Here is a 12563-nt window from a genome sequence, read left to right on the forward strand (position 1 = left end):
CATGAAGTCAAGTTACAAGCCAAAGCTGGAGCCAGAGGAAGGCAAATCTCCTAGTTCAAGGCCAGTTTGGTCTACAGAGAGAGTTCCAGGACAGCCAGGGCTACACAGAGAAAAAACAAACAACTGTCTAGAAAAAAACAAACAAACAACAACAACAAAAGTAAGAGCTAGAAATGGGATATTTGCTTTATCTAATTTGTTATAACTATGACATTGGGATGAGTAAGCCATATGATATCTAGCTCAGAGATTGTTTAACCATGGATACCTCTAGAAGGGTGGAAAGGACAGGGTGGAGAAAACACAGCCAACTTTTCTATCGGACATGGCAAGCTTACATTTCTAAAGATCTAAAGTAATCCTAATATTCATTCCCTTAATATCAGATAGAAGAAATAATGACAAATATTAAGTAGTTATAGTACTGATAATTAATACAACTCAGATTGATTACCCTTGAGTCCTATCAAGGTAATGGTAAATATAACTTTTAATATTCTTTCTGGAAAAGAAGAGTCTAAAAGACAAGAGGGCCTAGAATCTAGGAGAATCACCAGGGGATGTAGGACAAATACTGAGGTAAAAGCCAGGGTTTAAATGTGGGGGTCAGAAGACAATTTATGGGAGTTGATTCACTCTTTCAAATATGTCTGTCCTGGAAATCAAATTCAGGTTATCAAGCTTTGTGGAAAACATCTTTACCTGCCAATCCACCTCACCAGCCCCCTTGTGATTTTTGAGAGAGGTTCATGTAGCCTACGATAGTCTGGAACTTACTATGTTGACGAGACTTATCACAAACTCCTGCTCTTCCTGTCTGTACCTTACAAGGACTAGGCTTTCAGCTTACTAGGCTTACTAGCTTACACCAGTGCCTGGCTAAAGCCAATCTCTGCTCTTAGAAGACTGATTTCAAGATAAGGTTTTACTTTATTAACTGGAAATAAAAATCAAGAGTGCATTGATACATACCAGTATGCATACCATAGTTAGAGTCCCCTCAGGAATTTTTGGAGGAATTTTGGTCTCCTCAATTGGAAATATCTCTGAGAGCCAAATATTCCATTGCAAGGGGATGTCTTTCCGCTTATCAGCCCCCCAGCATTTAGTGTCAGTGGAATATCAGAATATATTGCCTCATGAAATCTCTTTGTTAGTCCATTTGGTCCCTTTGAAGTTTGAACTGCCTAACTCTTACAAAATATATACGATTTAAACATCATGATGAGAAAAACCTGGACTTAGCCATGGTATTCAGTATTTTCCAATGTCAAACATGGTTGACACTCAAGAGATTGATTGATATATTTAAGTTCATATGTACATAGATCCCATCCTGTCTAGTACTGTGATGAGGTTGGGGCCAATGCCCCGATGCTATATCATACTCTATTGGAATTATAAACTACTACCCCTATTATGTGTACAAGTACATGTACACACACACACACATACACACACACACACACACACACACACACACACACTCATACCTTCCAAATTTTTTGACAAGTGACATATACATCAAAAAGTCCCAAGGGCATTCTGACTGCAAATGATTCTATTTTTATATCACAAATGACTCACCACTGGTCAGGGTCTTTCCAAAGTGACAATCTTTCAAGCTGTCAGGACAGAGGACAAGGGGTAAAAGACAAGAAAGAGGTCACATGTCCTCATAAATCCCAAGATGAAGCGATCACAGTTGCTGCCACCTAGTGCCACCCTGACGGGCTATGTTGTCATGAGCACTGCCCTTCTGTTTGGATTGCAGCATTCTAAGCCAGTTCATCTCCAGCTGGATCCCACTCTGGCTTTCAGCAATACGTAAATGCATGTTTGCTGTGACTTTGGGACAGTACTAGGTTAAGATGTGACTTGGGGAGAAGACTCAGAAGCCTGTGCCTCAAAGTTAATTACAGAATACATGGGTAAGTGTGGAATCTAGAAGGGAATGCATTCCTTCACTTGTCCTCCAACAAAACCATCTCTTAAAAGGTTGCCAAAGTGCTAAGAGAGTGCTGGGTCATCCAAAACATTCCTTTTAAATCCTGGAGAGTGGTGAGGAAGGCAGAAAATGTCTACTCTAATTGTGAAGGGTGGGGAAATGTGGATTTATAGGCATAGTTAGAAGATAGTGTTTTCACAGGGAAAACAAATGAGCCATTGGGCACAGTGTTCTCAAAAGTAATGCCTAGCAAATGCCAAAGAGTTGAAGCCAATGGACCCAGCCTTGTCAGCTTTCCACAATACAGCTGAATGCTGACTTCTCCAACTCTGAAATGAGGTTGAGGGGTGGGCAGTGGAAAGCAGAAAGAAAAGAAAGGCAGATGGACAGACTGGAGTAGACAGGAGATAAAGGGAGGGAGGGAGGGAGGGAGGAAGGAACGAAGGAAGGAAGGAAGTTAAACAGAGAAAGGGAGGAAGGAGAGAGGGAGGGAGGGAGGAATGGAAGGAAAAGGAGATGGAATGGAGGGACAGAGGGAGACAGAGAAGAGAAGGATATGGAGAGAGAGAGAGAGAGAGAGAGAGAGAGAGAGAGAGAGAGAGAGAGAGAGAGAGAGAGAACCAAAGAGTTTAAGCTAACTGGCCCCAAAGTCCTTCTCTGGGTTTGATCTTTTCCACTTGGTATCAGTTCTACTTTCTCCTGGCATGAAAAGTCTATACTTCGATGAAGACCTAAGAGTCTTGGACTAACACCAAAAGTCAATATGCTTTATTTATTTATTTATTTATTTATTTTTAGTAGGCAGTAAATCATGAGAAATCTTTGCTCATGGCTTAAATTTGGTAGAAAAGATACAAAAGATCAAGGAAAGGAGCTTTATCTCAAAGGGCTTCAATTTTTGACTATAGTACTTTCCTTTTCTGGTTTGGTGTCCTTGAGCAGGTGACTTTTTTTTTCTTTTGATTTTTTGAGACAGGGTTTCTCTGTGTAGCCTTGGCTGTCCTAGAACTCACTCTGTAGACCAGGATGGCTTCAAACTCAGAAATCTGCCTGCTTCTGTTTCCCAAGTGCTGGGATTAAAGGTGTGCACCATCACTGCCCGGCCAAGCTTGTAACTTTTAACCTCTAGTCACATCTAGAAGGTAGAAGAAGAAACTCTGAGAGACAAATGAACTCAACCTAATGTTATGCAACCAAAGAACAGACCTAGTCCTTTATATATACCCACGCAGAGGTAAAAGCATGCAAAGAAGTTGTCTCTGCCCCCTGTACCTTCACCAGGTATATTTTCTGCCAGGTTTACCTGCAAATTAAAGGAGAGGATGCTGAGACACAGATATTAGTGGTACCAAGGGATTTTTAAGATGTGGCAGCATATTTTCCTTGTATGAAGAATTGGTTCAAGGGGTCCCTATGAATATCAAAATTCTGTACACTTTCAAGTTGCTTATTAGAATCATTGACACATTTGCATATAACTTATATATATCCTTCCTTATACTGTACACCATATCTAGATTATAAATAATACTTAACACAATGTCAATGTTGTATTAGTAGTAACTGTTGTGTAAAGAAAAATAGAAACAAAATCTATCTATGTATGATCTGTAAAACTGGGATCTGCTTAGACAATATTTCCAATCCATGGTTGAATCCTCAGATATAGAAGGGAACTCTATTCCCAAGTTGTCTTTGCTATCAAACCTGAAAGGTCTAGTTTGTTCATTTCTCTTAATCCCAACAGAGTACCCAATACTTTCTAATAAGCTGCCTGAGGAACATTCATACTCTTTGACACTAGAAGATGCCATCTCATCATGGTACCCAGTGAAGGATGAGTGAGGGCAGAGACTATCTTAGAGCTTGGAAGGTAGAGGAGGAACACTTGGGAAAAATAAAGTTAGTGTGGTGTTGTATAACCAAAAGAAAAGACCCTGTGCCCTAAATCCATCCACATAGAGACAGACATGTAAAGAATACACCTTCTTTATCCTTCTGTATTCTCTCTACTTGTCTTTGCTACCAAGTCTATCCCCACTAATGAGAGAATGGAAAAATGAGAAACTAGATGATATAGAAAGACTGGGTCAACGTTCCTTATACATCACAGAATTCAAAGGTGCCATGAGAGGCTAGATTCTGAAAGGAAAAGAAGGCTCCCATTGGGAGCTATTTATGGCATCTACCCTGAAGGCAGCCAGTCTCGTCTCCATCTCTCTGCGGCTCAGCCCCTCCACCATCTGACACTCTATTCTTTCAACAGCTGCTGGCTCTCCTGTTGTGTTCCCCCTCACAGATGTGCAGTGCTGTTCTGAACGCCCTGCCCTTGAACTTTCCCTACCCATAATTTTGCAAACCAAAGCCTGGCAATAAAAATGTCACTGAGGGGTGGTGAAAATTGTTGGGGGGAGTATCTTTAAAAAGAAGAGAAGAGAGAGATGCTTCACACACGCCCGTGATTTGTGTTGACTCCTTCAACAAAGGTTAAGTGCACACGCCGTGCCTTCTCAAACAGAGCAAGAAGGTGGAGTGCTGGAGCTAATTATTCAGAACACCACCTACAATGACCCTGATCCATTAAAGGAAGTTAACAGCTAAGATAGGCCCAGGCGCTTTCTCCCTATGTCCTAGCTGCCCAGCTGAAAGGCTACATAATGGTGAAACAGAAAGCTACCACTGATCACAAGGGAAACCATGACATATGCTGTCCCCAAGTGGTTGGCCAAGTGGTTGGGCACATTGAAGGCACCAAGTCAATATCTGTGCATGGTGACATAGAACAAAAGTAATGAAAGAAAGAGGCTAGTTTTTTTTTTTAAAATAATTTTTAATACCTTCTAACAAACCTTTTTGGGGGTCCACTTTTCCTATACTTTGTTGGCTTAATAGAACTTACTATATATGTGAATCTCACACAATATAATGCAAAAATGTAAAAAAAATAAGCCTTGTGACTCTCTAAAGGATAAAAGAAAGTGTTAAATTAAGGGGAAAAGGCATCTCTCCTCCCTGCTTCAGTGTGTACAGCAAAGCAGGTGGGGATGGGTAGGGAGACTCCTTCCTGAGAAAGAATCTGCTGGGTAAGAGGACTCTTGAGAAACAACCATCAACTTCCCCATGATCCACAGCAGATGTAGGGGGCAGGATGGTGATGGGGCAGGATGGTGATGGGGCAGGATGGTGATGGGGCTGGATGGTGATGGGGCAGGATGGTGATGGGGCTGGATGGTGATGGGGCTGGATGGTGAGGGGGCAGGATGGTGATGGGGCTGGATGGCGATGGGGCAGGATGGTGATGGGGCTGGATGGTGATGGGGCTGGATGGTGATGGGGCTGGGTGGTGATGGGGCTGGATGGTGATGGGGCTGGATGGTGATGGGGCTGGATGGTGATGGGGCAGGATGGTGATGGGGCTAGATGGCGATGGGGCAGGATGGTGATGGGGCTGGATGGTGATGGGGCTGGATGGTGATGGGGCTGGGTGGTGAGGGGGCTGGATGGTGATGGGGCTGGATGGTGATGGGGCTGGATGGTGATGGGGCTGGATGGTGATGGGGCTGGATGGTGAGGGGGCTGGATGGTGATGGGGCTGGATGGTGAGGGGGCTGGATGGTGATGGGACTGGATGGTGATGGGGCTGGATGGTGAGGGGGCTGGATGGTGATGGGGCTGGATGGTGAGGGGGCTGGATGGTGATGGGGCTGGATGGTGATGGGGCAGGATGGTGATGGGGCTGGGTGGTGAGGGGGCTGGGTGGTGAGGGGGCTGGGTGGTGAGGGGGCTGCATGGTGATGGGGCTGGATGGTGATGGGGCTGGATGGTGATGGGGCTGGGTGGCGATGGGGCTGGATGGTTATGGGGCTGGATGGTGATGGGGCTGGGTGGTGATGGGGCTGGGTGGTGATGGGGCTGGGTGGTGATGGGGCTGGGTGGTGATGGGGCTGGATGGTGATGGGGCTGGATGGTGAGGGGGCTGGGTGGTGATGGGGCTGGGTGGCAATGGGGCTGGATGGTTATGGGGCTGGATGGTTATGGGGCTGGATGGTTATGGGGCTGGGTGGTGATGGGGCTGGGTGGCGATGGGGCTGGATGGTGATGGGGCTTTCCCAAGAGCTATCCACTGTAGACTTGGCTCTCAGAATAAGAATGGGAGATAGAGAAGACAAAGGGAAGAAGGCAGAGGACTTCACAGGGCAAGGCACAGCAGCTCCCATTCTTATGTCTTCACCAAGCTCTTTCTAGGACTTCTCCAGTCTGGAAGTTTATTCCTTGACATTTGCAAGTGACAGGCGTGGGGTGGGAGGACTGGTAGCACCTTAGAGTGAGATTCTGGCGGCAGGACTTGTTAGTTATATAGTTTGAAGCAAATTTTAGGGTTCCAGACTTCTAGTCAGTAAAGTGGAAATTATAAAGCTCTACCTAGGCTATTAGAAGAAGCCATTAATACTATCTGTAATGTGCTTAGCACTCTAATTCACACGCAGCCCAACAATGGGGACACAAATTCCCTCTAGCCTTTTGTTATTATTCAAATATGTATGGAAGTGTGTGTGGTTACATGCATATGTCTGTGTGGATATATGCACACAGATGTATGGGTACATGTGTGCACAGCACGAGGTAGCTAAAGATTGAAAATCAGGTATGGTCCTCAATTGTTTCCCACTTTCCTTTTAGAGACAGAACTAATCACTAACCTGGTATTCAAAGAGGTTGCTAGGATTCTAGGGACCCACCTGCCTCACCTACTGCCTAGCACTGGGACTGTAGACGCACAGTACCCCACTCAGTTTTACATTGCTGCTGACCATCTGAGCTCAGGGACTCGTGCTTTTGTGACAAGCATTTTACTGACTGAGCCATCTCCAGATCCCCTGATTCTTTTCTTTGGAAAGGAAATTTGTCAGATGAAAGAGGAAATATTAGGCTAGATATGAAGAGGAGTGGAAGGTAAAACTGTAAAATCATTAACAGGTTGAGCTAAGGCTCTGGATTTCTGAATTACAGTAACAGTGTCACCTGTGTTTCCAGAGACTATGGAAACAATCTGGTCAGCCTCTATTGCAAATTTACATCTGCAACCATGCTTAACCATAAGCACTGTCACTACCTGGAAAGTATTTAAGACTCTTACATTGAAAAATGTAAAAGTGAAAGTGAATGAATGAATGAATGAATGAATGAATACAAAATGAACAAATAAATGAAATTTATGAGGACCACGAAGTGGTCATTCATTCCCTGCCAATGGAGCACTTGGATAGGATGTGCTACAAAATTTGTGCTATGGTTTCCTCTACCTTGCAAATGTCCTGCTCACTCAGGTGGCAAGCCTTAAACCAGAAGCCAAGAGCAAAAACTGGCAAAGCCAGAAAAGGCAGCCCAAACTGTGCACCAGCCATTTTGGTGCAGGTAGAGTCATTAAGGAAGATTTTTAACAATGCATAACCTTTTCTGCTTCACTCTGCTAACAGCAGGTGGTATGCCTTTCAGAATCGAGGCAGCTTTGAAGTCGCCAGTGAGCAGGACGTGACCTTCATTTCCAGTATATGCAGCATTAAATATTCATAATCCACGTAACTGAAGCATAAGAAGGAGCAGCATTTAAGCATGAATCAAAGGAATAAATATCTCCCCACATGTGAGTCACCCTTTCCCAGAATACCACTGGAAAAATGCAGATGCACAGAGCTTTGAGAGTGGCTGTCTCTTCCAACTTTCTTTTAAAATTATGGAAGAAAGCAGCAGGGACTGCTGCCTTATGCCATCCATGAGTCTCGCCCCCCATGCTGATTTTATAAGGTCTCCTCAATACTTATATATTCCATAAGTATTTGGTCTGGTGTCAAGGAGAGGGAAGGAACAAGCAAAAGTGACATTGACAGTCATAGGACATTGTAGGCATTTAATTTGGTTTCACAATTTTAAAAACTACTTAGTGTGTGTATATATATGTGTGTGTGTGTTTATGTGTGTCATATGTGTGTGAGTATGGGAACATATATGCCACAGTACAGGTGTGAGCGTCAGAAGAAAACTTTCAGGAGCATGCACTCACCTCCCAACACATTGGGGCAGAGTTTCTCTTGTTTCTCATGTTGTGCCCAACTGGCCCATGTACTTCTAGAGGATTCTCTTGTCTCTGCCTCCCATGTCACCACAGGAATGCTAGTTTTATAGAAGCACATCACCACTTCCGCCTTTTAATATGTGGGTCCCAGGGATTAAATTCCAGTTGTTAGGCTTATGTAGTAGATGCTTCTACTTGCTGAGACCCTGGTTATACACTTTTTAAAAAGTCTTTGTGTTTTATAAATCAGGGCACATAGGAGAAGGAATACCTTCAGAGTCAGGGCCAGAATTAGCAAGTGGGGAATCTGGAGAACATGGACCTTTGAAAGGTTAAGATTACAGATCTACTGAAGGCATTGATATTGCAGACATCTCAACCAAGTCTTTCTATAATGTCCCCCTTTGTTTGAATCTTTCTAGCATCTTTCACTGTACCATTTGAACCCATTTTAATATGATTCTCTTTATCTGTAGGTTCCTAGACAATCTTTCTCAGAAAGATGGTAATCACTGGAGATGACTCAAATGATTCTTCCCATAGAGACGAAATAAAGAAAAAAAAGACCCAAAGGAGAGCTTCTCAAACACCTCATTGAAAAAGACCCACTTGGGGATCTGTCTGTCTTGGACTAAGAACTGAAAAGCCAAAATGTGTGGGATTACCATATTTGAGTGAAATTTGAAAGGTAAGGGACATCACCAATTACAATTATACCTGCCAATCACAAAGTTAACCTGAACTTTCTTGCCTTTCTGCTGACTCATTAAGATAGAATAAGCATCCACTCTGCTTGCCTGTGTGCACAGTCTAAATCAGCCTCTCTGACATCAGCTGGCCTAGTCCACCCCTGGGACCTGTTTTATGTGCCTATCTGTACCTTTTGCAGTTCTCTCTCTCTCTGGGTGGTGTATGCATGTGTGATGCATGTGCAAGAGGAGATCAAGAGAGAATGTCCTTTTTTCTTATGCTCTGACTTATTCCTTTAAGGCGGGGTTTTTCACCAAGCCCAGAGCTAAGACAGCAAGCAAGCCCAGTGGTCTTCCTGTCTCTATCCCCCAAAGCTCTGGAGTTACAGGCTATTCTCAGCTTTTCAGAGGTGCCTTGGTGATTTGAGCTTGGGTCCTCATAAGCATCAGTAGATGCTTACCCAACAGGACATCTCCCCAATCCCTTTTGTACTGCCCAAAGTATCACGTGTGGAAAGCTTTGCATTTTGAGCTTCTGTAACTAGGACACTTCCAATCTACCAAGTAGGCAAAGATAGCTCTAGTTAAGTATAATAAGAGAACAATTTTGCAAACCCTGTCAATCCAGTAAAGATCACTCCAGTTTAATTGCAGAAGGTTAACACTAATGCAAATTTATCTCCAGAATACCAGGTATTTTTCTTAGGACAATGACTTGGTATAATTTTTAAGTCCTTCGTTAGGACCTAATGACCTAGGTCCTGCTTTCCAAGATGGCCAGCCAAGCCATTTCTATTAAAGCCAGAAGAAGTTTTGAATGAAAAAGGTAGGCTTCAAGAATTTGCCTTCTACTTTCTCACCCTAGTTCCATGTATAGTTTACATGTAGAGTTTCATCTTATTTACTAAACTTGACTGCAATTTGATTAATGGATTGCATTTGGTGTTCTAACTGTGACTTTCTAGACTTATCATAAAGGTAACAACATTATAGATTTTACTTTAATTCATCTCTTTAGCTTGAACATGTGTGCTCGACGTGGACGGGAAAATGGAGGATTCTCAGTGTAGACTTCTCACTGGCTTCTCCACAAGTCAGAATCTTAGGCTATGGTCTGAGGGCCAGATGAAGAAGCAGACATGAAAAGTAGAGTCACGTATGGAGCAACAGGGGCTCTGCTAAACAAATTCTGTTACATAAAAACCACACAGTTTGCTTAGTTTAGGTGGAGAGAAAGGCTGAATCCATGCTAAGGCTTGGCCACAGCCCCCGTAGAGAATGAGGACAATCTAATCTCCACAATCACTGGCTTTTTTTTCTGGGGAAACTGAAAACCAACTGAAGATCAGCCTTGGTATAGACTCTTTGAATGACCCTAAAAGAACCAGAGTCACTGAGGGTTTCAAATATCAGCTTCAAAAAGACTAAACAATTTCAGGACTAACCCCAAAGGACTGGAGGAGGCTGGGGAGGCACTTGTGAAGAGTGTCAGTCTAGATAAGCAACATGCCCTGCCATCCTCCCCCAAGGAAGACCAGACTCTACAAAGCCAAAGATTGACTCATAGTAGACACAGTTTTATAAAAAAGACACCATCCAAATCCATCTGCCAGAAATATTTTATTACCATGGCATACATGGGGAGAGAAAGGGAGACAAAGGGAAATGAAAGCACAGTCTAGGTCTCTGTCCTTTTAGCAGACTGCCACACTCACCTTCACATAAGTGTGTACTTTCTGGGGGCACACACACTACATATCCGAACCTCTTTCCTAAGCCCCAGCACAGGCGTTGGCAGGGTATGTACCCCATGACCCCTGGAGAGAGATTGGAGAAAGGTGACCAAGGGCTTGAGAGTTCAAGTTCATTTCAAATGTGGTCCAGAATCTCAGAATAAGTACGAAAAGAGAGCTTACCTTCACTCACAAGAAAAGTGAAGACTTCCGGACTGAATGACACTCTTCTCTCTTGACTAGCAATTTCAGATGAAGAGAGCGTGCACGTTCTTGTCCCCTGAGGTCCTTTAAAGGACTCATGGCTCAAGATAGGTGAGGGCCCAGCCTTGTGTCTGAGGTAGTCTAGGTGACTTCTGAAAGTCTTACTCTTGGCAGATTTCAGACACGGGTGAGTAGACGTGTTTCTTTTCTTTTCCTTGACGTGACAGTTTGGCCTTCATAGTCAAATGCACACAATCCCCTGACTGGTGACCAGATATCTCTGGGAAACTCAGAATTTAGGTGTGCATTAAATTGCCACCATCCTGCACTGAGCCCAAATCCAAGGCATACCTGAGTGTCTAATCCAACAGGAACACAAGACAGGTGTCCTATTGTCAAAGGCTAGGACCTAGGCAGGACTAACATTAGAGGATTGGAAAGCACTCCCAAAGTAAACAATGAGGACTGCAAGCTCAAGGGCTCTTGTCCTTGGCCAGAGCCATCAAGTTTGCATCACAAGAGAAAAACTAGTTTATTCACAGATCTGTGCATCTCAGATGCTGTCAACTTTGAGACTTCAGTAGGATAGTTGGAAAGAGTGATGTATTCAGCACTGGTTTCCATAGCATTAAGGGTAGCCATGGTGACCAGTCTCTTCAGCCTCCCCAAAGGTTCACCATCCATTAACCATGCTTACCCTGGAGCTCCAGATCACTAAACTGCCATTCCAGGGGTCTGCATGAGTACCACCACTCTCTACAAATTCTCAGAGAGTCATAGGCGTCCCGCTCTGGGAGTCCTCATGAATGCCTTATGCCATTTCCTTAGTTTCACAACTGAAGAAGCATAGTGACCATTGATTCAGCTACATATTCATTTGGCAGGTGGAATCCTAGCACTGGGCTTTCAAATTTATCTTCTAATATGATCTGACTCTGCATGAATAAAAGATCCTATGGTTGTGGCCAGAATGGCCCAGACTCATCTACTGAACTCTGTCACCTTTTCTCAGAGCTTGCAGGCTCCCATAGGAGCCCTCTTAACTTTTTGGCATGTTTAGTACAAATAATCAGGAAACAGCTCATTACAAATATATACCCAACAAGAAGGTTTGGTCCCCAAGTGCCTCTCCCTTCTATACCATCAGCATCAACCTAGCCTTTCTTCTGAGAGAACTTTTGCCCATTCATAAATGAAGCACCGGGAAGCCCTGCCTTCCTCCAAGTCTTCGACACTCAGGAGATCCTTAGTAAGGCTAGTTAGTGTTAAGTTAAATAAGCTGGTCAATATATGGGATCATAATCACCCTCCGGGAAAAACAAGGGGCAAGACAACATATGTGCATACTCACTTTGACGAGTCTATGAAGTATATTACAAGGGCACCAATGCTGAGAGCAAAGACTAACACAACCTGCAAAAGAAGAGAGACACTCCATCACTTAAGGGCTGGGAGCTGAAGGCTTGCATTTCTGAGTGGCCCTAACAACTGCTTCTGTATCTCATGTGCTCATGGGCTCCCTGCCCTGTGACAACCCAGACATTGACTCCTCACCCAGCAGTGGGAGTAAACTTGCCCCTTGCCAATAGGGGTCAGGGCAGACTTTTCCATCCTGTGTCCTTAGATTTTGATCCTGATCTGTCACCTTGAGGACCAGCTCCTCCACCACTGAACTAAACAAACTTCAGCAGGGAAAGAGAGAGTCAAAAGACTTGGAAGGATGCACTTTTTCATCCTCTACCGACCCTAGGACTTAAAGAAAATGATCACTTGTAACAGATTTGTTGAGGTATAAAATACATCCATTTGGAGCATATAATTCTTTAATAACTTTTGCAAAATTTACCAACTTATTGACATCACCATGATCCAGTTTCAGAACATTTTTATCATCTCAATAAGATCTTTCTGGCTTG

The 12563-nt window shown here is 43.7% G+C and overlaps 1 protein-coding gene across 1 annotated transcript in view; it reads right to left on the reverse strand.

Annotated features, from left to right (window-relative positions):
• The window catches only part of Kcnma1 (potassium calcium-activated channel subfamily M alpha 1), a 692507-nt gene that overhangs the window by 329725 nt on the left and 350219 nt on the right, over positions 1-12563 (reverse strand). The window contains exon 3 of the mRNA XM_052189881.1: positions 11999-12060. Coding sequence (XP_052045841.1) covers positions 11999-12060 — 62 coding nt within the window. The remainder of the gene's footprint in view (positions 1-11998; positions 12061-12563) is intronic.

Source organism: Apodemus sylvaticus, chromosome 8 (assembly GCF_947179515.1).
Source record: "Apodemus sylvaticus chromosome 8, mApoSyl1.1, whole genome shotgun sequence".
Lineage (NCBI taxonomy): Eukaryota > Metazoa > Chordata > Mammalia > Rodentia > Muridae > Apodemus > Apodemus sylvaticus.